Below are 26,482 nucleotides of genomic sequence, written 5' to 3' on the forward strand. Positions count from 1 at the left end.
AGGCCCCATGGAGTCGGCACCACTGTGAAAAACCATGGCTTGGCCCCCTCTAGTTATGATCCTGGGTACAGGGGCGCAGCTAGGAATTAAGGCTAGGGGGGTTTTCAGGCGCAACTAATACTATGGGGTTTGAGGGTATTGCATATCCGCCGGGGTGAGTGGTGGGTGTGGAGGCCTTCCGCCGGAAAAAAATTAAGATTAATGGTTCAAAATGGTGATTTTTACTGTCTTCTGAGGGATATTTTATTAATCCTCACACTATTCTATAAGCATTATTAATCCAATTAAGTAAAATAGATTTAACTTAAACATTTCTTTGAGCTCGCAGCGCCACTGTCGGGCGCAAATAATACTGGGGTGCCTGGGGGCATGGCATACCCTCCAGGATAAGCGGGAGGTGCGGAGGCACTCCGCCAGAAAAAAAAATAAGATTAATGATTAGTTTTACGGCCTTCTGAGGGATATTTATTTATCCTCACACTATTGTATAAGTAATATTAATTCATTTCAGTAAAATAGCTTAAAAAAACTTCACCTTATTCATTTCAGTAAAATAGCTTCACCTTAAAAATTTCTGTGAGCTCTGGGGGGGGGTTTTATGCCCCAAAACCCCCCCCCTCACTGCACCACTGCCTGGGTACGCCCTCGTGCAGGCATATATACGATTTTCTATTTGGGAGGAGCGAGCTCGAAGAAATAATGGGCGCATGATGACTGTGTACCTGTGTACCTCTACTTACTTTTTACTTATACTTTAGTGTACTTTTTAGATATTTATATATGAACCTGGCCGACGCCTCCAGTCTAAAAATATGGGAGAGCATAAATTGGGAGTTTTTAAGGCTGGAGTAATTTGGAACAATCAGAAGTACGAGATACCTCAGGGTAAACGTAATACCAGGGCTCTCAGTGTAACACTCTGCAGCTTGCAAAATTATTTAGTCAATATTCTCACAAAAAAGGGTAAAAGTTTTAGATATTTATATATGAACTTAATAGTTTTAAAAAATTGGAAATAAAATTGTTTTACTAATGTGTTCAGTGATTATTCTATACATAATCATAAAATATCGTGTTTATTATTGAAATAAAAAGTGAAAAAATATCATTTTTCACCAGTTTATTTTAGATTTCAGGCCACTGCGTGCAGTCATCAAAAGTTGAGGCCAGTATTGAAACTCCCACCTTCCCACGGGGTCCTTCACTCAGACCTAGATATCCCAATGCATTGAGAGAATTTGGTAGATGGCTGGGAAAGATAAATTACAGTGAAAATCGTCCTCTTTCAGCCCATGCACCTAGCCAGAAATTTGTTTCATGGAAGGAGGGGAGGGTTGCCACTTGTAACTGGGGTGATAAGGGGGTTGCCTAAACCAATATTTTGTTGTCACTTCGCAAGCATTGGAAGAGCATACATTTCATTAAATGATCTATAAACTTAATTTGCAGGATGCTGAAATTTAACTCCATCGTTGGATATTGGTATACATTAGGAAATTCTGTCTACCTTCTCCTGATAAATTTAGCATCTCAAACTGGGTGCATGACAAGTCAGCAAATGAATTATTACATCAAATTAAGTACAATTCTTTCCAAAATAGAGAGAGCATTTGGCTCACATAAGAATAAATAGGCAGCTAAAATACCTTGATGTTCAGAATTTTGAATTAGGTTGCATGGTGGCAGCAACCAGCGAACTCCACAATTTTTCTTATTTTATGGAATGAAATTGATTACAACAACGCTGAATTTAAACACAAATATGCAAAAAATAATCTTCTTCCATTCCATAAAAAATGCATGACTTACAATTAACAATTTATGCTTAGGTCAGCATTGAAACCCATAAATTTAATATTGTTATGGTAAAAGGAAAGTTTAGCACATGAAATACCTAAAAAAAACAGATTTCATTAAAATCCTCATATGTGCTAGGTACTCCTTACTGAGTATCAAATTTAATATTGGCTTCAACTCCAATACTGGCCTACTTAACCACCCTAATGGCAGCACATGGTAACAACATCAAACTGACAGCAAAAACTTGAGAAGTATACATGGGGTATGTTAATTTGTTGAGAAGAGTTTCTATATTAGCAACGTCTAGCAGCTTCATACTCCATGAGGGGTCACCAAAAAAGATGGAACAAAACAGAAAGGACAAAGCAGAAGGACCTACAAGTTAATAAAAATATAAATGAATGCAAATAAGAAAAGGATGCAAGATCATCAAATCAATAGATCAGCAAGAAAAATGAAAGTCAAATGAAGACTTCAATAGAAAAATGGAAAATCCTAGAAAGTCTCGTGAAAACATCTTATTTTCAAAAGAACTTAGACTAAGAGCTCAGATCAGAATTGGTGAATCAGATATCCAGAATAATGTTAACACATAAATACTTTTATTGACAGTCAATAAAAAATTGAGGTGCATTTCCAAACAAACAAATCTCAAACCCATATGGAAGTTTATTGAGGAAAATACAATTTTTTCCAGCCCAAACATTAGGAAACATTTACATGACCCATATCTAAAAGATCAAAAGCTACCTCTAAGACAAAACTCATTGAAACAATCACAAAGGACAACAATCAACACAGAACTAAACACAACAGCATACCTATAATAATCACTTTTCAACAGAGATAATTTTCAACTGTAAAACAAACAGAAACAATGAACTTCAGACGATGAAGAACAAAACCATAGAAACCAAAGACAAAGGGTAATGTTAACTTAGCATCAAATTAATACCAATCCCATTCCTACCACAGACTATATTTGGCTTCTGAATATTTTCTTATAAATATTTTTTTCCCAAAAAAATATAATTCTGAAGAATAACTTGTTTGAATGAAAAATAATATATTATAGCAAAAGAACAATCCTTCTCATACTTTTTTAATCAAGCACAAAAGAGTCACTTTTAACACAGGGTAGCAAATAAAAAAATTCTTTTTCAACATAAGACTTAGAATTACAGAAAAATTATTGCTTTCTGTAATATTTCACTTTCTGTATCATGTACAACACATAGCAATTAGTGCACACATTTGAGGAAAGAATGAGGATTCCTCATAAAACAACAAATGACCATGGAAATATTATTGCACCGCAATGTAAATATAAAAATCAGTGCTTATAATGTCCCTCACCTCTCAAACCTCACATTCCACACAGCTCCCAGAATAATTCTGAGAACTGCCACCAGAGGCAGTTTCAGTCTTGCTCCTGTCATCCGTGTCAGAAGATGGCAGTCTCTCTTCCCCTCCTACCTCAACATCAGATTCCTCCAAGTATTCCTCATATGACTCCGGGTAAACCTTCACCACAGCAAATTCAGATTGGCCATGACTCCTCCCACCTGGAGACTTTTCTCTATGACTGCCCTCCTTACTATTACGACGACTGCTACTACTTCTGTGGTGATGCCTGGGGCTCTTACGGTGGCCCTTCGGTGCACGGCAGTTGGAATGACGTGCGTCCCTTAATTCACCTCTCCTCCACCTCTCTCTGTGGGAAAATGACCTGAAAAAAATTCATTCTCATTAGGAATGGAAATGTTTGAGTTATCACTTCTTTGCTCAAGCGGTTCTTGAGCTTAATACCAGATTTGGAACAGGAGCCAATAAAAAGTGGTACCAAAATAGTTTGCTCAAAACCCAGTTGGAAAACTTTTCTTGGGCATAATTTACAATACCCAGATAGAGCGTTGTTATGGCACCAATCTGCTTTGAGATATTGGAGTATTATTGGATCTGTTGGAGTATTATTTTAGGTAGTTTTCCCAATGCCAAAACAAAAATCATTTATAGCTTGTGAAAATTGAGGCAATGAAAACAAAATACTTGATCATCAGGTTGACTGCCATGGTGATGTGGTTTTAGTTTCCTGAGATGACATCAATGTGTTCTAATCAGCTGCATGTGTTCTTATCAGTGTGCCGAGTCAGAGATTTACCAAACAGGAATACACGCCTTAGTTCCAAGGTGGCATAAGGCTTTTAAAGGATGGAGATTATGTTGACAAGTGACATGGTATTCCAAAAAGATGTGTTAATGCACTGTGAAAATTGGAATTGCCAAGAATAAAGGTTGTGGGGTCAAGAAATTTGGGTGCATTACGTACAGGGTTTGTATAAAAAGTAACCGGACTGAGCTTGTGACGCCCAGGGAAAGCATGTGCAAACAAGTTGTTGGTGCTACAGTGGTGGTGGGGGATCGAAGGAAGGGTAGCGGACCCAAGTCACTTGCCTGCAGATGCTTGGAGGGCTAGCATCGCACGAGAGCACAGTGCATGTTCAGTGACCTCGTCAGAGTGAAAATGGAGCGTACCATCGAGCAACGTGATAGCATCAAATTTTGTGTCAAACTCAAGAAAACGCCAGTGACAACTCTTCAAATGATCAATGACGTTTATGGTGAGGATGCTGTATCCAGAAGTCAAGTCTTCCAGTGGCACAAGAATTTCCCGTTCTCAACCAGTCACATGGACTCAAATGTTCAAAAAGTGCTTGATGTGTTGAACACTGACCGTCGTCTGAGTATCTGAGCAATCGCAGAAGAGGTCAGAATTGATAAGATGACCGTTCACAATAATGTTAAGAACGATCTGGGCACGAAGAAGATCTGTGCGAAGCTGGTGCCAAAACACCTGATGGGTGAGCAAAAGGAGCATGGTGTTGATGTCGCTTCGGAAATCCTTGATTGCCTGCAAACTGAACCGGATATTTTTGACAGCCCGGATACGGCACCACTGGACTTCTTCCTATTCCTCAAGATCAAGAAAGTACTGAAGAGGATGTTGTTCGGGACTCTGGAAGCCGTTCAACTCGCTACACCGAGGGCTTTAGACGCCTTACAGGTAGTTGACTTCCAGGGGGCATTCGAGCACTGGAAAATCCGGTACCAAAGGGTTATCGACTCTGATGGGGACTACTTCGAACATTTCTAGAGGAAAAGGGTAGAAATTTTGCCAATAGATATGTTTTCTGAGCTCAGTCCGGTTACTTTTTATACAAACCCTGTAGTTATGGAGTGACCCTCGTAGCATAATCACCTTGAGAAGTGGTCACTCGACCCAGAGTGCCAACTCCAGGAACTTCTATGACCATGGTGGTGATGACGATGGTAATGGTCTAATGAAGGTGACCTTGAGCCTTTCCTCCTCAGTCTTGCTTTCCTTTCTTTATCCGAGTATGGTGGGCTTCTCTTCTTGCTGGATAAGTTAGGACTCTTGTAATAATCTCTCAGCGTTGAAGACCTCATTCCACCATAGCTCTTACTCCTCGACCTTCTGCAAAGAAAGAAAGACATTGAACCTTTTATTGGCAGCCCATTTTGAGTGACATCTATACAAAGACCATCAAGACTGTTTCCATTGAGTTTGCAGCATATCAGATTTGTAATTATCTCTAGTGCCTACTTAATTTTACTCACTACATTTATATTTCTTCCAAATGCTGAAGGTATATTTGAGGCTTAAAACCATTAAAGAAAACTGGGGTTGAATATTATTTATATAAAGAAAATATGGCACTTAAATTCTAATTATCGTAAATATGAAGCCAATAAGCAGGCCAGAGGCAGTTTTCACATATTTAATAAGGGATTACATAACGTTCCACTGGCAAGAACAGGCAGTATGTATATTTTTTAAATTCCTATGCACAATGAGGCCAAATGTTTATCAGCAGATATGATGGAATGGGTAGAACAATTTCCGGGTAATTAATTAATTACCTACTACCATCAATTGGATGGTATTAATGAAAAATGAATGTTTATGCCATCAATTGCAACACCATTTCAAATCCATGAGCTTCTTATTTCCACGTTTTCTTCACCCTTTTCCCTCGACCTTCACTCGTCCATCCTCAAAACCTTCACCCCCAACCACCTTTCCACCCTCTTAAACCTGTATCACACAGTCATTTTTTCCGAAAGAAATAGTAGCATAGATTGGTTCAATGATGGCAGACAAAGGACCATTTCACATGATCATTTCCCAAGATGGGAACCAATGATTTCTCCAGGGATAGGAATCCCATCCCTTTTCTCATCACTCAGCCCATCCTTTTTTCGTCACTGAAACCATTGCTGGCTGCATCTTTCGGCCAATTAAAATGTATGGCCACTATCAGTGATTATGATGCCATGTTTGGCTTTTGTTGGAATGATAATTATAAACAGTGAGCAACAGAGAAAGGGATGGCTAAATGATCGTGTGATTCAGAAAATGATGGGTCAAGTTATTATCATTTTTTTGGTCCCTAAAAAGCTATTGCTGGAGCTTTCACTCAGACAGAATGGAAAAATCAATATGTTAATTTGGCTTCACTTTTCCCTAAGGCTGGCATTTCTCCTTCAACTTCACTCAAAAGTATGCTATTGCACGAGCAACATCTCATCAATTGGATCCACTTCAGTTCTCCATTACTACACACAAAAAATGCCCTAAGCTGTGCAATGTCGGGTAGTCCTTCAAAGGATTTCCAACGATTCAGTCCAGAAGTAAACAAATCAAAACCCACATTTCTTCTTTTAAATTTTGAATCTCGTAACATGAACCAGTGTATAAAAATGAGGAAAAATATCCACACAAATTGCCTTCAGCATCAATGCTACAAATATATTTTCAGCCCACCTCTTGTTAACCCAATGTAAGGATGCCATATTTCATGAAATTTATGAATTAAAAATTCCTCAGATTACTGCATATATATATATATTTTCCCTGAAATTGAATACCACTTACTCAGACTGTGAACGATGCTCCCTGGATGGACTCTCATGCCTCAGATTCCGTGAAGAATTTTCCTTCACATCCTTATCCACACTAGTTTTTGCTTTCTCAGGGCTATGAGTGCTTGCCGGCTCATTTGAACTTGAAACTAAGTTTTTTCTTTTCAGGTCATCTTTCTCTGTTTCAGATTCATTCCTCGAATCCTAAAAATGTGTAATGAATGCACAGTAAGGTAAGTTGCAACTTTTCAGGTGATCAAAGACAAAAATATTTGAGCCAGTTGATATCACCAGACATCAAGTCCTTGTGTAGGCTTTCGCGGTGTGGCGAAGATTCAGGGTGGAGGTTTTCGGGGTTAGCACCGCGTAGATTGGTCTCTGCAGACAACAGTTTCGCTGGCATTGCAGCAGGCTTCTTCATGGAGAAACCTACGGCCAAAGATAAAGTCCCCGCAAGAAACCATTGTGGAGTGTACCGTGTCGATTGTAGCTGTGGCAGTGCATACATTGGACAAACTTGCAGACCCCTCAAGGTGCGGCTCCAAGAACATCAAAGAGCTACTAGGAACCAGCAACTACGCCTCTCGGCCATAGCTGAGCACACATGGAGTGGGCCGAATCACTATCCCGACTACGACAATGCAAAAGTCATTGCTATGGAAAAAAGATACTTCCCGCGGATCATCAGGGAAGCTATTGAGATAATGAAGACACCGAGAAATCTCAACAGGGAGGACGGATACCAGCTTTCAAACACATGGAAAAGAGTCCTCAGAAAGAAACCAAGAGAGACAAGACAACACCAAGAGGGGCGGACCAATGAGAAGCCAACTGAGCCCCATGAACCAACCAATGAGAAGACACCGACCTCCGACGGGGTGTATAAGAGACGGGTGATACCTCGTATCTCCACTTCATTGACCTGAAGAAGCCTGCTGCAATGCCGGCGAAACTGTTGTCTGCAGAGACCAATCTATGCGGTGCTAACCCCGAGAACCTTCACCCTGAATCTTCACCAGACATCAGTCTGTGGTCATCATAAGTGAAATGGTGTCAGTGTTCACTGATCAAAAGGCAAAGGGAGTTAGCCAAAGTCATCCTGCATTCAGGAAGAGGCAAGTGATGACAAATGTGTGATCATTCTGACGTAAATCAATGACAGAATGGAGCAAGACTGATGATAGTGGTGGCGGGTTTTAGGCATCAGCCTAAGTAATGGTAATGGTATAAATGTAATAACATTATTCATCTTATCTCATAATGGTGATTATTGAACCAAATACTACCTTTACCTCACAAGCAGCAGTTGTCTTGCAGTCGCCAACCTCATTGGTTTCATCATCAACTCCCACACAGAGAAATTCATCTTCCTTTGATTTATGGGCCACCGAATCTTGGGAATCTTCTTCTCCACCAACACTTGATAAAACAATAGGACAATGCAATGAACTGCAAAAAAATGAGGCATAACTTTACATAGTGCAAATAATGTTTTGAATAAAGCATGTACGAGGGCCATTTTTTTTTCAACCTCCGATCGCTCTGTGCAGACGCTATGCGGGCAGCAGGAAGCGGGCATGTGCTGTAGGCGACTGCGCAGCTCTCATACTACACACTCCGCCATTGTTGACATTCAGGTGTCAGTCGACATTTTGCTACAGCCACGTTAACATGTCCGCCATTATTGATGCTCCCGCCAAGTGTGAATTGCGAAGTGTGATTCGTTTTTTACAGGCTGAAGGCCATAGTGCTGCAGAAATCCATCAGAGAATGAGTCGTGTTTATGGGGAAAACTTCATGAGTGATGGTGTTGTGCGTGAATGGTGTCGAAAGTTTAAAGATGGCCATAATGATGTGCATGATGAAGGGGGCCAAGGACGCAAATCTGTCATTTCAGATGACCTGGTTAAACGAGTTGACAGTAGGGTTAAAGAAAACTGCAGATTCACCATTACTGCTTTGTCTACGGAATTTCCAGAAGTTTCAAGGTCTGTTTTGTACTCTATTATTACTGAGCAGTTAGGCTACAAAAAACTTTGTGCACGTTGGGTCCCAAAAATGTTGACAGACGGCCACAAAACTGGACGAATGGCGTCAGCTTTGGAGTTTCTTGAGCGTTATCATGATGAAGGAGGCAACTTTTTGAAATCAATCGTGACTGGGGATGAAACCTGGATTCAATACGACACACCGGAAACAAAACGAAAATCACAACAATGGATGCATTCAAATTCACCAAAAAAACCAAAGAAATTCAAACAAACCTTCAACAACAGAAAGACTATGGCTACTGTGTTTTGGGACCAACAAGGTGTGTTGCTTGTGGAGTTTATGGAGCCCGGACCATAATCACTGCACCTGTTTATTGTGAAACTTTACGACGTTTGCGTAGAGCCATTCAGAACAAACGAAGAGGAAAGCTGACCGCTGGAGTTGTTCTGATCCATGACAATGCCCGTCCACACACTGCTGGAGCAACTCAACGGGTTCTCGAACAATTTGGATGGGACATTTTCGATCATCCGCCATACAGTCCTGACTTAGCACCCAGTGACTTTCATCTTTTTCCTGAACTGAAGACGTGGCTTGGTGGGAAGCGCTTTCAAACCAATGAGGACCTTAAAACCAACGTCAAGGACTATATGAATTCATTGGCGGCAACTTTCTTTGAAGAGGGTATTGAAAAGCTTGTCCAGAAATATGACAAATGTCTCAATCTCTTCGGCGATTATGTCGAAAAATAACCATAAGTGTACCAATCTTTTGGTAATAAAATTATTGTTTTAGATGAAATTGTCTTTTATTTATAGCCTATCAGAGGTTGAAAAAAAAACGGCCCTCGTATAACTCAACCAGAAACATAAATTCATAAAATAACCACAAACCTTAAGGAAATAAAATATATTTCACATATCTTCCTTAGCCTTTTAGCCACCTAGCTTTTTAGCTCTTTGTACTTTTAAAAAAAATTTTTTTAATGAAAGTAATACATATTTCATTTTTCATTTCATTTTCACTTTTCATTTAATCGTGAAAAATAAATATCATCATTTAAAAATCCAAAAGCATGAAGTATGTACTCCAGGAGTAATAATCTTTTGATTTAGGCAATAAAAAAATAATAGGAAACCACCCCATAGCAGGGGCGCAGCCAGGAATTAAGGCTGGGGGGGTTTAGGTGCAACTAATACTGGGGTGTTTGGGGGTGTGGAATACCCACCAGGATAAGTGGTAGGTGCGAGATCATTAATTGTGGAATTTTGAGATAAATGGTTCAAAATGCTTTTACGGCTTTCTTAGGGATGTTTTATTAATCCTTACACTATTGTATTAGTAATATCAATCCAATTAAGTAAAATGGATTAAACTTAAGAATTTCTCTGAGCTCTGGGGGAGGTTTTAACCCCCAAAACCCCCCCCTCGCTGCGCCACTGCCCTATAGAGGCTAAAATCTGTTATATTTCCCACTTTCTCCGAAACATAGAATGGATTATTAAAACTTATGAAGATATACACTAAAAGTTTAACTGAAATCAATTTGGAAATTCTCAGTCTCTCAGAATACCATGACGAAGACACATCCCTCCCACTCAACTGGTCTCTTCTAATGACTTATCACTCAATTTTAACTTATCCTCTTGAAACTTTCAGCATATATGAAGTAGACTCTGGTCAACATGTGCCTGCTTCTCAATTTCAAAAATTTACCCCAGTATTTTCTTAATATATGAGATACAGGTAAATGTTAACTAACGTCAATTCTATATAGCCCAAATTTTCTATACCATTAATTTTTAATTGAGTAATAAGTAGTCTCTGGTCACATGCATACCACTTTACATATTTTGCCAAAAGGGGCAAAATATGTTAAGTGGTATGTAACCTCTTAAGCTTTGCCAAATATATGTAATAATGTACCTGAAAAAAATACACAGCTATAGTCACACAGGCATTACATGTATTTTCTTACCTAGACCTCCCATGTTTCCTTGATCTATTGTCATGAGATCTGGCTCTCTCTTCACGGCGACGCAATGATTTACCACTAGCACCAGAGTAATTATGGTATTTGCTGCTCCTTTCCTTGGATCTAGATCTGGTTCTGTGCCTTCTATGTAAATTTCTTGACTTTGAACTTTTCGAGGACTCTTTCTTACGGGAGCTGGCAAGGTCTTCTTTTTCAAAATAACCCCGTTTCTCATTCATAAACTTTAAAAATGATTCAGGGGAAGGTGGAATAGGGTCATTCTGTCCAATGGATTCTCCAATAATATTTAGGAGTTCCGATTCCACTGAAATCAAATATGAAATTGAAAAGCCAGCAGAGAATCATCAAATAAATTGAAGATGTATCCAAAATATTGCAATGAAAATTGATCAAATTGTGCACGATGAATGTATGGATGTTACAAACTTCATTACCACAAATAATACAATCAAATGCACACAAGAGAATTTTTGAAAAGTATATACATATGTCATCCTCCGGCTGTACGAGACGGTCCGGAAGGTGCTGCCCCTCGGGGGGACGCCGAGGAACTCGGACGGACGAGCCAGTTGGGATAGTAACGCGCAGCCAGTCGCGCAGAATGTGTGTGGGTGACGGGAGTGTAGAGAGACGGTGCAGGTTTTGCTAGGGAAGAACCACACGAGTTGCTGTATCTAGCCGATATTAAAGTTCTAGTTGCATCTAAGTGAAAGTGTTTCCGTGTGTGCTTTGAAAATCCATGCTACCTCTCCTAATAACCCCTCGACCTCACAGTTCAGAAGTGGGATTGACCAGCGAGCTGCGGTGGAGTTGTTCGTGCACATTCAGCCATCAATAGATAGAACATCAAAAACCCCAGTGCGGACCGAGTAAGGTGAGAGAGTGTGGTTCTAGTTGTAGCAATGACCAGTCCGACGAATGCGTCGTGGGACGGCGAGTGTCGCGTGGGTAGCTTCAACGGGGTCCATTCTGCGGAAGGAAGGGACGCGACCGAATTGGCGGGAACATGTCGAGAGCAGGAGAGCGAGGCCGGCGTGGCCAGGGAGCGTAGTGAGATGCACCGAGAGGCTACCGCTAAGTGGGTTCTGCCTGCGTCGACGCCGTATGCCGCGAGAGACAAGGCTAAGGAGGATATACAGGCAAGAGGACCCGGTGAGCAACCGCGCGAGGCAACTGTCGTGTGGCCTACGAAGGGCAGAGAACCGTCGTTGGGAAATTGGCGGAATCCTGTCGGAGAGAGTGGCGTCCTTAGAAGCGCAGCGGAGAGGGAACAAGCGCTCTTGCAACACGAGAGAGAATTGTTAGAGAGAGAAAGGAAACTTCTAGAACGTGAACGAGAGCTTTTAAATGGGCAATCGTTAGTTCTTGAGAAAAGTATGGTGGGTTATCGAGAAATAGCAGAGCAATTATTGCCGGAGTTTGAACCTTCGCTAACCCTGGGGTTCACGGCGGTACAGTGGGTCAGGCGAGTAGAGAGCATTGCATCAGCCTACGGATGGGACGAGTCGATGTTGTTAGCCCAATCCGTTAGTAAGTTACGCGGAGCGGCAAAACTATGGCTGAATAGCGTAGCCGAGGAAGTACACTCTTGGGAGGCGTTCAAAAAAGGACTATTATATTGTTTCCCATCAGTGGAGGACCAAGCCGACGTGCACTTGAGTCTTACTAAGAGAAGAATGCAGCGTGGCGAGACGCATGAGTCATATGTTTACGCGATGAAGACTATCGCTAGGCGTGGTGAAGTAAATGAAGCCTCCCTTATCAAGTACATTCTAAATGGCATGTGGGATAAGGAACTAGTGAAGCTGCTGACTATGTGTGACTTTGAAGATGTAGAAGGGCTATTACGCAAGATAAGACGATACGAGAGTGTCACTGATAGGGCCAAATTGGGAGATAGGGCAAACTTTCACAATCGACCTCCTGTGACCATTGACAAGAGGGCTGAAGTCAAGGAAGTGAGGGGCGAAAGGACGCATACCCAGGGCGTTTGTTTCAATTGTGGAAAAGAGGGGCACCTCGCTAGGGAGTGCCGAGTAGCTGCCCGTGAGAGAATTTGTTACCGGTGCAAGCAGACGGGACATATGCAGAAAGATTGTTTGCAGGCAACCCCGAGAACGACCCAGAATGAGAAAAAGTGGAACGTTAGGAAAATCACACGACCCAATTGCGTCATAAAGGACGAGTACCACAAGTGGATAGAGATAAACGACGACAGGGTGGTTGGCTTCGTTGATTTAGGAAGCGATGTTGTCACCCTGAGAAGAGACGTTGCACAAGAACTAGGAGTCGAATATGAGGCGAGCCAAAAGCGTTTAGTTGGGTTTGGATCAGGGAGTTGTGAAGCTATTGGCACGAAACGAATGATCTTGAAAGTAGACGATGTGAATGTGGAAGTAGAGGTTTTAATTGTCCCATAAAATTCTCAGGAGGATGCTATCATTGTAGGGAGGAGTGCCTTAGACCAACCAGGAATTCGGGTCGAAAAGGAGTTTGGGAGACTCACCATTTCCAGAGAAAACGCCGACCTTAGTAAAAGAAAGAATTCTCAAGTGCGGAAGGTGGAAGAGGAGTCACGGATCCAGAAAGACGAGATACACATGAACGAGAACCTGACGACGCAAGACGAAGGGGCACTATGCGACCTCGTAAATAAATTCAGGGGATGTTTTGCTAAAAACTTAAGCGAGTTAGGCAAGGCGAACTTCACCAGCTTCAGCATTGACTTGAATGACGACAAACCCGTGACGTCACGTCCGTATCGTCTGCCTTACGCAAAAAGAGAGAGCATGCAAAAAGCGGTGGAGGAGCTGATGAGGATTGGAATAGTCCAAGCTTCTACATCAGAATATGCTAGCCCGGCTCTGTTGGTGAAAAAGGCAAATGGAGAGGACAGATTATGCATTGACTACAGAGGGCTGAACCAGAAGACCCGGAAGGAGAAGTTTCCCATGCCGGCGATTGATGAGCAGTTGGACAGCCTCGCGGGAAACCGTTATTTTTCCACTTTAGACTTCGCGTCGGGTTACTATCAGATACCAGTGGTGCCTCAGTCAAGGCATCTTACAGCGTTTGTGACGCCGGGAGGGTTGTTCGAGTTCAACAGTATGCCCTTTGGTCTGGTAAACGCACCAGCCGTGTTTAATCGGGCGATGAGACAAGTTGTCAGGAACACAAAACCAGGGTATGTGTTGATATATATGGATGATGTTCTGATACCGAGCAGAACCGTGAAGGAAGGACTTGAGAAGCTTGAAAGATTTCTAGAAGCACTCAAAGAGACAGGACTAACATTGAAGTTGGCGAAATGCGAATTCTTCAAGGAGCGCGTAGACTATTTGGGGTTCGAGATAAACGCAGATGGAATAAAACCAGGTGAACGAAAGATTCGAGCCGTGAGAGAGTTCAAGCGACCGGAAAATGTCCACGAAATCAGGCAATTCATTGGATTGGCCGGGTTCTTTATAAGGTTTGTGCCAAGATTTGCTGCGATTAGCCATCCGTTGACAAAATTGACAAAGAATGGAGTGGAGTTCAAGTGGAATGAGGAACAAGAGGTGGCATTCCAAGAACTCAAGGCAAGACTGGTCGAAAGACCTATGCTGACGCTTTTTGATGTGAGTGCAAAGCATGAGGTTCACACAGACGCCAGCAAACATGGATTAGCAGGCATTCTTATGCAATCGCAAAATGAGGGACCATTGAGACCTGTGGCATACTACAGCCGACAAACAACGGATGCAGAGAAATCCTATCACAGCTACGAACTCGAAGCCTTAGCGGTAGTAGAGTCAGTTGACAAATTTAGGATGTACTTGTTGGATCGAATGTTCAAGGTAGTAACGGATTGTAATGCATTAAAGACGGCGATGACTAAGAGGGAGCTGTTGCCAAGAATCGCCAGGTGGTGGTTGAGACTACAGGAGTACGACTTCGAAATCGAATACCGACCAGGCAGGAGCATGAGTCACGTAGACGCCCTCAGCAGAAACCCGTTGGGGAAGGCGGTAGAACCTGAGATGGGTTGACTCAAAAATATTCACCACCAGAATTCAGCAGGAGGATTGGCTGTTGACCATGCAGCTGCAAGATCCGAGTCTCCAGAAAATACATGCGACATTGAAAAAGCCAGCACAGACAAACGAGGATAAGCAAGTGCACACTGATTATGTAGTAAGAGACCATCGAATATGTCGAAGAGTGGAGGGGGGAAGTCGTTGGGTGGTCCCAAGAGATGCGATTTGGAGAATCATAAAGGGGAGCCATGATGATATGGGACATTACGGAGAAGAAAAGACTCTGGAACACCTGAGAAGATATTTCTGGTTCCCGAGGATGAGACAAAGGATAAAGAGATATATCGCAGCCTGTATCGAATGCGCGTACCACAAGAGACCAGGCGGGAAAAGGGAAGGAATACTGTACCCAGCTAAGCGCGAGGGTACGCCTTTTCATACCGTTAATATAGATCACCTAGGACCGTTCCCTCGTAGCAAAAGAGGCAGTGAATACGTCCTCGCATACCAAGACAATTTTACGAAGTTCATAGTACTAAGAGCTGTGAAAAACACGAGGTCAAAACCAGTCTGTGAGGCCTTGAGTGAGATAGTTAGCTTGTTTGGTTGCCCGGACCATATCATTTCGGATAGAGGAACGGCATATACGTCGAGAGAATTTGAGGAATTTTGCGAGGGGCATCAGATAAAACACATCAAGAACGCCACTGCGACGCCTAGGGCAAATGGACAAGTAGAGAGATCAAACGCCATAATTACTCGAGCTATCACTACGATGAATTCAACGGAGGATGGAAGTGATTGGGATGGGCGCTTGAAAGACATTCAATTTGCCATGAACTCGATGAAGAACAAGACGGTGGGAGCCAGTCCACATGAACTGTTGTTCGCGTACCGCCCGCGGAATGCGTTAAGGAACCGAGTTGTAGTGACACTGCAGGAAGATGAACATGAAGTGAGCAAAGAAGTGATAGAGGAGGTTAGGAAGGAAGCTTTAGGCAGGATGGTAACATGTCAGGAGAGGCAGAAGAAAAGGTTTGACGAAGCTCACAAGGAGCCAAGAAAATACGTGCGGGGAGAGTTAGTGTTAGTCGAGCGAGAAGCCCAGGCGACGGGAACGTCTCGAAAGCTAGCACCCAAATTTAAGGGACCATACAGGGTGGAGAAGGTATTCCCCAGGGATAGATATTTGCTGACAGACATCCCAGGAGCAGCCAGAACCCAGAGGAGGTTTCATTCGGTCTTTTGTGCAGATCGAATGAAACCATGGTGCCAACCCCCACAAGACTACGACCCCGATGCTGTAGAAGAAGATGACAACCCACCCCCATGCAGCCTCGGAGACCAGGGAGCCCACGAGCAGATTCAAGAGGACCCCGATGCTGTAGAAGAAGATGACAACCCACCCCCATGCAGCCTCGGAGACCAGGGAGCCAACGAGCAGATTCAAGAGGAATCTGATGCTGTAGAAGAAGAGGTCAGCCAACCGCAAGATCGGGCCGAGGACGGCCCTGAAATCAGGAAAGGCCGACTGTCATCCTCCGGCTGTACGAGACGGTCCGGAAGGTGCTGCCCCTCGGGGGGACGCCGAGGAACTCGGACGGACGAGCCAGTTGGGATAGTAACGCGCAGCCAGTCGCGCAGAATGTGTGTGGGTGACGGGAGTGTAGAGAGACGGTGCAGGTTTTGCTAGGGAAGAACCACACGAGTTGCTGTATCTAGCCGATATTAAAGTTCTAGTTGCATCTAAGTGAAAGTGTTTCCGTGTGTGCTTTGAAAATCCATGCTACCTCTCCTAATAACCCCTCGACCTCACACATATTTGAATGAGCTGGATGCCCACTTGCTATCAAATACCACTGTGATGTGTAATTTTACGCATCCAAACGTTATTCACCTTGACAGGCTTCAAAAATTCAGAACATCACTTGAACTTGATGCAGTAAACGTTCAAAACTAGTCATAGTAAATAGATTTAAAGTTTGAATAATTATAACGATTTCAATCCCTTGATCATAATAAATTTAAATTTCCACAAAGTGGAAGCAGAATCATCAACAATTGATCTCAACAAATGTTTTACTTAACTTTAATTTCTTTCAATATTACTTATTTGGACAAACACCTGTGATTGGAAAATTGGGGATATTCCATTCCAAAATGATTCATGGAATTCAAATTTTTAAATGCATAATACAAATGGGCTCCTACTTCATGAAGTTGAGGTTAAATAATGAATCATCAGCTGAACTGAATATCCTGAGATATGAGACAGACATTTTCAATGAAAACATTATGATCACTGCTCCTTCTGCCATTAAATTACCTGGACTTATGGCCACAGAGATTAAACTTTGTGCAGACAATACTTTAGACAAAGCTTCTTCAATATCTGCTATAGCAGTTTCAGCGTTTTTCAAGGGTGACTTTGATGGAGGCTGGCTATCATTACAATAATCTTCATACTCCGCAACTGAAATTAACATACATGACATGAAATACATTCCTACAAAGGCAATTGAAAGCAAATACAGTAAAATCTCATATAGTTCGCTCCTTTAAACAGTGCTTTCAGATACACCGCATGTCTCACTTGGCCCCCCAAACTGATAACATTATGAGATGCATTCTTCTCGCGCTTCTAACCGGGTCAAGTCTTCTGCTGCCAATGTTTCAATGGCTAACTCCACTATCCTTCTCAGGGCATTGATCCTTGGACAGGGGATAGAAACGTCAGCAACAGAAGACCTGACCCGGTGGGAAACCCAAAAAGAATTCATCTCATTAGTTCACCGTGAAAGGTCTGAATCCTGTGTCATAATATTATGATTACTACATTTGAGTGACTATGTATTTGTCAAAATTCATCCTATTAACACCAAAAGTACCGAAATATCAAATTATTGTCGTAACTCCCGCAAAAAGTTTGTGGACAATATATTCAACAACAATATAACATTTCCAAAATGTGTAATACAAACAAAGTTTTGGCAAATTTTAGCTTTACAGGTGTTTTCCTTTGTTCCCTAGAATTTTCCAGTAATGACGTGGATTGCATACAGTGCCGGCAGTAACTCCATCCACCAAAGCCCGCGTTATAACAGGATTTTATTTTGTATTCACATTTGTGTAGTAGTTTGCATTCATAAAGCGGAGTTGTGATTTCCCATTAAGATATTTATCCAAAAATTAAGGTAGATCCACACTAGATTACAGCTTGAGACACTGAAAGATTTTTACTGCTGTTAGTCACTGCACATATACACTATCATAATCGCCACAATCACCACAGTTGACTTATACTCATAATAGCACAACTTTAACACTTGAACCTGTGCTTATTGAAATCTTAACTCTCAAGTACAAAATAAAAACTATCTAAGTTGCTGCCTGCTTTTCGTGAGTTTGTGGAGTCATGTGAGCTGAGTTCCTCATAAAATAAACAAAAAAATAACACTGGATTTTTACCAAGTCGAATAACTCAAATTGGTGTTCAAAATTCTTTCACAGGGTATGTAATCCTGGTCATAGTAACCTCAGTATCCAGAGAAAACTCATATAAGAATAATAATTCATAGTCATACACTCGTGGTCTGCCTTGCGGCTAATAGCTGGTCTTGAGCCTCACATCCACATCTTAATCGCACTCACATATTAAATCCCAACATAAAATGAGACAATAGCAAATTCAACCACTTTCAAATATAATATAGCCATACCCAGTTTAGCAGCATATGGTACATAAATAACGTGAACATTTCCATGAATGATATTCATATAAGAAGCATAAACACCTAATTTTTCGAAGTCTGGAAAATTTTACAATGATTTGACAAAGAAAGAGCCAAATTTTTTCATTGCATCACACAAAAATAGCTTTCTTGATATTTCCTGGGTTCAGCAGAAGGAATATATACATAGAAGTAGAAATTAAGAATATTACAGCCCACTTAAGGAATAATGACTGATACCCTCAAAAATGTCTCACTTCATGGAAATGCTGCACTGTACATACTATAACATTCAATGCAATGCAAAGTTAATTTCTTACAAGGATAACACACCTGATAGATATGATTATTTTTACCTACAGATAAAAACCTGATAACATTGTCAATAAATGTTTCTAACCTAATCACATCCACCAACAATATTTACCCTCTTTGGCAGCTCTTTTAACTTCTCTATAAGAATCTTCAACATGCAATTTTAACTCCAAAAGGCACTGCATAAAAGACTCAGGGTCTTTCATATATGATGGTTTCTCTATTGCTTCCACCGAATGGTAGACCCTATGGACAAAAAGGATTTCAATATCAGAGTTAATGATAAACAAGTGGCACATAATAGCCACAAAAATGAAAAAATAGATGTACATTTAATATAGTTACGACATTTAATATAGGCACATAAAAATGTATCATCTTCAAGTCGTCAAAAACCTCACAAGGATTCAATCCTGACATACTCAATATGGACATTACTGATTTAAAAAATAATGCCAACAAGGAAGACTGATTTGATGGCACTGCTTCCCTGTTTCAACCCTTTGCGGACTCATAGGGATGATGAGTGCTTATTTTTCTGATTTACAGTAAACTGGAAGTAGAATTACAAGATACATATACCCTTTTTCCGAACTGACAGCGGGTGGGTGGTAGAGAGCTAGTAGCCAATCAGAAGCACTGCCCCTTCCACCACACCATTCCCCTCCATCCCCTTCCCTTTTCCTCTCCGCTCCCCTCCATCCGGCCCACCAGCAATGCCAATCCGTGGAAATAGCTGTACTTTCAGGGGTGGCGGAACGAATGTTCTGCGATCTCCACAGATGCAGTTTGGCAACACTGTGAGCTGGAGAGAGATCTTCACTGCACGGAAGTCAGAGAGAGACTGCGGCCTCCTATACACACTTTCGCCTGCCACTCTTCTGTGATTGGCTAGAAGAGTGGGTGGGTCTCCAGCACGCTCAATGTCACCCGCCGTCAGTTCGGAAAAAGGGTATAGATGACTAAGTGGATGTAGTTGTGTACAGGGTTGAGTTTTTAACTACAGACCAAGGGGTGGAATTCACCAAGTAAAAATCATTTTGCTTACCTGAGTTTTGAACCCAGATCTCTCAATTCCACTCAGGTATATTACCAGTTATAAATAGCAAGCCATCTTCCTCCAATGTAAATTTGGCTCTTTCAACAGAATTTCTAAGTATGAATCACAGATAAACCAAATGATTTTTTCCTGGTGAATTGAACACTTGATTAATACATTTACGCAGACTCAATTAAATTTGCACTCCTGTGCAGGAGCAGACAAGTTACCAACGGGCCCAGGCAGCAACATGGTCAAAAGGCCTTGACAGGCTAATTCCCCCTTCTCAAAAAAAAAAATGAGAAGACACATTTAGGTGAGCATGCTTTTTTGATAAACAGACAAAGAAAACAAAATATCAATTTACAATTGAAAGTAACAGTCTTTTCAGTTCTTCTACCTCTTGAACAAACATGCCTTCAACACTCGCCATAAAAACTAAGGACTCAAAATTTTTTTGTGACACAGTGCTGTGCAAGCTGGACTTCTAGACGATAACAAGACACTTAGGTTCACAAGCCGGTCAGAACTAAAGTATAACACAGGTACGCGTTAGCAATAGAAGATTGCAAAAATGGGTATTTAGGTATGATTTCATAGGGCAAGACAGGCTAGGTGCACTCTTTACATTCAACTAGGCCCTGAGGACGATAGAAGGCCAACTAAATATTTGATCATCATCAAATATTTTGTTGGCCTTCTAGACCCTTCAGCCTTGAGGCCCCACATGGCTGAGGGTCCGATCAGGGATACCCTGAACCAGAGGTCACCAGCCAGCCCACCCAGGCCAGTCCTATACCAACTCCTGTGCGTGACTGCATACAAAATTATTTGTTTAATCTATTAATTTGGTGAAGATCAAGAGTTCAACCCTTGAGTGAGCATTTGAACAACCCCACATAAAATCCTTCCCCAGCTAGATGGCTGTAGAAAAGGAACTGAACCTCTTAACCTAAAATTATGAAACTAAAGTGACTTAGTCAAGGGTGAGGTCTCCCCGTGCTACCATCCTTCGGGTTGAGGTACTGAGCGAGGGAATCAGTAGAGGGATGACTAATAAGCTAAGCATAGGGGGCTACAGGAGTGATGGTTACTGATGGTGATGGGTCTACAGGTAATACTGGTATTGAATAAGAAAGTAAGCAAGAAGTTGGATGGCTTAAATCAGGTCAAGGATAGCATTCTGATGGTGGCAATAGAAGCACTATGTACAATCTAATTTGGCATTGGTTTAATTGCACATATGCTAGCCTAATATGTACTGCGTAGGTAAGTAGGTAAGATCTTTATATGTTTGGCTTTTTTGGTGTTTTGACACCTATTGTCATTTGCACCTTTCTCTATTTTAAAATTTTTCTAAAATGTACTTTTATTTAAAAATAGATTTCAGCAAATCTTTACACTTTGTTAACACATATTGGAAAGGAATGTCATAATTTATTAAAAAAAGGTTAGGTATCTATGAGCACAGGATTGTCATCTAAAACCTGTCTGATGTCTCCTGGAGTACTTAGCATTCTCCTCTGTACTTATCACATCCCATTAACCCTGCGGCACTCGCGCGGGATACAGTTGTAGCCCAGACATTTTGTTTACTTTGTATTTTCGCCATGTGTTGTCAGGGGTGGGGAGGAGTCTCAGTACCTTCGAGTTAGGCCCCCTCACACGCTCAGTGTGCATTAGCACGTCACGGAGTGCAGTATTCAGTGGGGTATTCGCGATCAAAGTTGCCTGGGCTACAAGTGTAGCCCGCGCGAGTGTTGGTGCTATGAGTGACCCAAAGCGTGTTCGTCTGTGCAATGAAGACATTGTAGCTGCTTTGAACAACATTGACAGTGATGATGAGCCAGACGATATATCAAATGGCAGTGATGATGGGGAGAGTGATTTCACTGAAGAAGAGATACATTTAGAGGATGAGGAGGCTTTGGAACCACTGACTAACCAAGAGGTAGGCACTGATGATGAAGATGATACGCCTCTAGGTAACTTGTATTTTTCCAAAGATAAGGATAAAAATGTGATAAAGTGGAAAAAGACCCCCCATTCTGTCCCTAACGTTCGTACAAGAGCTAGCAATATTGTTTTACGTTTACCTGGGCCCAAAGCCGCAGCTCGGAATGCCAAATCTGAGCGTGAATGCTTTGATATTTTTTTTGATGATCAAATAATTCGATTAATTGTTTGTAGCACAAATATTTACATTCTACTCAAACAGAAAATTTTGCACGTGAGCGAGACGCACGAGAAACTAATGAAACTGAAATTCGTGCTCTGATTGGGATTTTGCTTCTAACAGGTTGTTTAGGTGGTGCCAGAAAGAATTCTAAAGGAATATGGGATAACTTTCGTGGTAGTGGGGTTGAGTCATGTTATTTGGCTATGAGTCGAAACCGATTTCATTTTTTGATGAGGTGTTTAAGGTTTGATGACATACGCGACCGCAATGCAAGAGGAGAAATTGATCACCTAGCTGCCATGAGAGAATTTTTTGAAATGGTCGTGAACAATTTCCAAAGGCATTACACGCCAAGTGAGTTTTGCACTGTGGATGAACAATTAGTAAAGTTTCGTGGCAGATGTCCTTTTAAAATGTACATTCCTAGCAAGCCTGGAAAATATGGGATAAAGGTATATTCACTAGTCTGTGCAAAAACGATGTACACGGTACATTTGGAAGTGTACGCGGGAAAACAACCTGAAGGTCCCTACAAAGTTTCGCCATCAGCAGATGACGTTACAACTAGAATGTGTGAGCCAACCGCAACGTAACTACTGATAATTGGTTCACCTCAATCGCTCTGGCAGACAAATTTTTCGCCGAAAAGAAGTTGACCCTAGTTGGAACATTGAGAGCTAACAGAGTAGGTATACCCAAGGAGCTAAGAGCGAGTAAGGTCCGTGAGGTGTACTCATCCCTGTTCGCACATCATAAAGAAAAGACTCTTGTGTCATACTGTCCAAAGAAAAACAAGGCTGTTATTTTACTAAGTACAATGCATTATGACCAGCAAATAGATCCAGCAACCGGTGCGTCTCGTAAACCAGAGATTGTTTCTTTTTATAATAAAACAAAAGTTGGAGTCGATTCAGTTGATCAGATGTGTAGCAAATACGATATCCCAAGAAACACTAAACGCTGGCCAATGGTTCTCTTTTTTGATCTTGTAAATATATCTGGGATAAATGCTTCACGTGTTTATGCGTTCAACAATCAAGATCAAATCACAAGGAGAAGAAAATTCCTTGAGAGCCTTGCATGGGATCTTATCCATCCCCAGATAAGAAAACGTCTAGAATCCCCAGTTCTTCCTAATGATATGAAAGCAAGAGCACGAAGAATCCTGGGGATAGAAGAACCTCGACCTCAACCAGTTCCAAAAGATGACAGAGTGGGCCGGTGCTACCTGTGCGGCCGGGCTCGTGACCGATCTACCCGGAAGTGCTGCGACTTGTGTGCCACAAGGTGTGTCCAGAACATTCCAACATTGTATGCCGTCTTTGCCTAGACCGTCAGTAAAATAAGATAATACATAACACTTTTTAAATATTTTTTCTTCTCTAACAAACATCAATAATTCAAGTTTCATTTTCATGCAAATTGCGCAATGTTTTTATTTTTAATAGTTATTAGGTATAAATATGGAATTTATTGTAAACATATAATACTCTATGTATCCAGCAATAAATTTTGTTCATTGTAAATATGGTTTTTATGATTCATATCTTGGAAAAAAAATTAGTTTTACACAACCAAAGTTAGGTAAATTTTTAAAGCTGAAAATGTCTTAAAATCATGCTATTATTCAATGTTTTTTTAACATGTCTAATGGAAAAAATATAGTAATTATTAATTTTTCACCTAAAGTAATGTTACAATGAACGTAAAAAAATAACTTGAGATAAAAAATGTTGCATGTGAGGTAATTAAAAAGAAATTGCATTGGGCTACAGCTGTATCCCGCGCGTGTATTCGTGATTCAGCATACCGCGCGAGTGCTGCAGGGTTAAGATGTGCAGCACACTGAGTGATGTGCTGCAACTCTCAAAGTGAGGTGGGATTTTATCCTCTGTGAAGAGATATGAAGGCATCAGAAAACAATGCCCTGTTGTTAACCACTTAGTGGTAAGCTTTGCGTACCAAATTTACCATACCCGATTCATCATTTTTATAAGTTTAAATAAATGTTTAAATACTAGATATGCTGTAATCACATTCCCTTCTGATGCCTTCAAACTTACTTGATGACTTTGCCATGAAAAGTATGATTATTGAGCTTAAGCCCATTAACAACAGACATCAAGGAGCTAAATTCAACAAGGCAGTAACGCAATGGATCACCTTTCCGCTTACAAAATCTTACATACTTCACCTCCCCAGCATTCCCAAAAAATTCAACCAGTTCTTGCCCAGATACCTGTAACATAAGCAAACCATCATTGATACATATTATTTAAGAATGATACAGGGTAGACGTTTTTAATAAATCAACTTTCAAGTGAGTGAATAGTGAAGCATATATTTCAAATTGAGATAAGGTCCGTATAATTTTAATGCTCCAGAGGATATTAGAGAATCAATGTACTTCACAATAAAACAAATTTCGCACACTGCAGAGACATTACAACAAACAGGAGTTGAAGGAAGTTCATGGGAAAATGTAAAATAATTGGCACTTAAGAAAATTTTTCACCCACTGATTCATCAATATTGGCAACGACAAGTGTCCTCCGTATCTCACCAACAGATGCTAAATCTTTATAATCACAAGGCAAGAATGGGCATGGCGGCAATGCCTCTTCACGAAGTCGCTCGTCCAAGGAGAACATGTCCTGTAACTGGATATCAAAAATTGCGGACCATTCGATTGAAACCAAGCTATAGGACATTTACAATAAGAAATAAGAACTGACAAGAAGTATGCACGCTTAACCTACCGTAATTTCATCGTTTCTCAAATTAAAATCAAGTTCCAAAACAGCTTCCATGAAGAGCCACAAATTTTACGATTGTTGTTGCGAACACTGACTAGATGCAAAACCAAAACTGAAGATCAGCACAAATTCTTCTTTCATGCTCGACTTGAGATAAATCCAATATGACACATCGTAAACACTATTTCGATCTGAAAATAACGATCACAGCCTGCTGGACACTCAATGACTGTACTGTATCGTACAAAAGATAGTGGCGGCGGAAAGCACTTGTGACACGGATAAAACGGCGATATTCGCGATCTGATACCTCTACAACAATGAACAGTGGCAGTCGTCCGTACACCTCGGTAATCGGTCACTTACGGGAGCGAGCTATTTTCGCTGAGTAAAAATAACGACAACACAACAAATTACCTCAATAAGGGATACTTCAAACACCTGAAACTTTATTCCCAACGAATGCTTATTCGAACCAGTACTCAGAAGACAATTTGAGTGCGCCGCCCAGGCGAGTGCCGCAATGCGTCGGCAACACTGGGGGAGCGCGGAGTTCAAATTGGGTAAGCTTCGAACGCTTCGAATTTCTGACAGTCAAATCCATAACAGCAATTTGTGTTCTATTAGAGATAGATTCCTCAGTTAAAAACATAAAAAATGCATGTACGGGAAATTATTCCTAGGCATATAAATCAATATTATATCAACTTAATACGAATTAATTCAGGATATAATGTTACATATATGTACTCGAATATCCTCTCTACAATCATCCCCTATGAAAAAATTGTATAAACCTGTTTCAAATTTTTATACATTCTTATACATTACCATGGCAATGTATAAGAATGTATTAAAATTTGAAACAGGTTTATACAATTTTTTCATAGGGGATATACCAAAGCCACCTAGGAATATTCCTAGGTGGCACTGGATATACTCCCTTCATAAAGGCAATGAGAAAACAAGTTTTCTCCCAGCTGCAGACACACGTAGATGGGAATGTGTTGAAGAATACATAGAAGATCTACTCCTTCACCTGTACTTTTGTGATACATACTTTATAAAATAGTGTCTTTTGGGCTGATTAAAATTTTAATGGTAAAAATCACAATGCTTCATTGAAGTTCTTACACTGTTTTTTTTTCAATTCTCTCAGACCCTGAGGGGAAGAGGCTGGCAGCCTATTCAACAATTAACAGTTAATTCACATTTACTACAATGAGAAAAAGCCATCTAGTACCAGAGATATTAAATTGACATAAGTGAGATAAAATTCTGGACTGTATGTGACCAAGGATTCACCCAACAATGATGTAATGAACTTTTGGGATAACTATGCAAGAACCAATCTAGAACGTTTCAACCACTAGGAACCTTGTCATGAACCATTGACTTTCTATGCACCATTTAATATGGAACCAAAAAGTAGGCTTCCACAGTAAATATATATAAAAAATTGGTATATTGCAATTTGCTGATGGCGTAAGGTGAATGCAGGGGAAGTGAGCACTCAATCATTTCCCAGAGTGGCCGCCAATATACTTACCTGAGCACTCTTCACTGATTGGAGGGAATTAATATTAGTTCTAGGCGTCCAATTTTGTTTACCAGATGATTCTAGAGGCCATTGGTAGCTCTAAATTGTATTTTTCCAATCAGCAGGAATATGCTGCATAGCAGTACGCTACCATACTGAGCCCACACAGCACAC

The 26,482-nt window shown here is 41.0% G+C and overlaps 1 protein-coding gene across 3 annotated transcripts; it reads right to left on the minus strand.

Moving 5' to 3' along the window:
• Window positions 1-2,380: 2,380 nt before the first annotated feature.
• On the minus strand, window positions 2,381-25,306 carry LOC124156403 (splicing regulatory glutamine/lysine-rich protein 1-like). 3 transcript variants are annotated; one of them, XM_046530943.1, is made up of 10 exons: window positions 24,772-25,306; window positions 24,532-24,672; window positions 24,076-24,251; window positions 18,907-19,040; window positions 17,075-17,221; window positions 10,715-11,036; window positions 8,031-8,163; window positions 6,758-6,948; window positions 5,060-5,296; window positions 2,381-3,529 (listed from the first exon to the last, which is right to left on the minus strand). In XM_046530943.1, the coding sequence occupies exons 1-10, from the start codon at window positions 24,820-24,822 to the stop codon at window positions 3,160-3,162; spliced, it is 1,902 nt and encodes a 633-aa protein (XP_046386899.1). In that variant the 5' UTR covers window positions 24,823-25,306; the 3' UTR covers window positions 2,381-3,159. The 3 variants fall into 3 exon arrangements, with proteins under 3 accessions (XP_046386899.1, XP_046386896.1, XP_046386897.1); XM_046530940.1 differs by having other exon boundaries at window positions 8,031-8,193; window positions 24,772-25,305; XM_046530941.1 differs by having other exon boundaries at window positions 8,037-8,193; window positions 24,772-25,304.
• Between the last annotated feature and the right edge of the window lie 1,176 nt (window positions 25,307-26,482).

Source organism: Ischnura elegans, chromosome 3 (genome assembly GCF_921293095.1).
Source record: "Ischnura elegans chromosome 3, ioIscEleg1.1, whole genome shotgun sequence".
Taxonomy (NCBI): domain Eukaryota; kingdom Metazoa; phylum Arthropoda; class Insecta; order Odonata; family Coenagrionidae; genus Ischnura; species Ischnura elegans.

Excerpts from the sequence above, each read along its gene's own strand:
- LOC124156403 (XM_046530940.1), bottom strand. The coding sequence starts at position 24,822 with ATGGAAGCTGTTTTGGAACTTGATTTTAATTTGAGAAACGATGAAATT. Across the intron at positions 8,194-10,714 it reads AGGAAACATGGGAGGTCTAG|TTCATTGCATTGTCCTATTG; the intron begins GTAAGAAAATAC and ends ATTTTTTTGCAG. Across the intron at positions 6,949-8,030 it reads CTGCTGCTTGTGAGGTAAAG|GATTCGAGGAATGAATCTGA; the intron begins GTAGTATTTGGT and ends ACACATTTTTAG.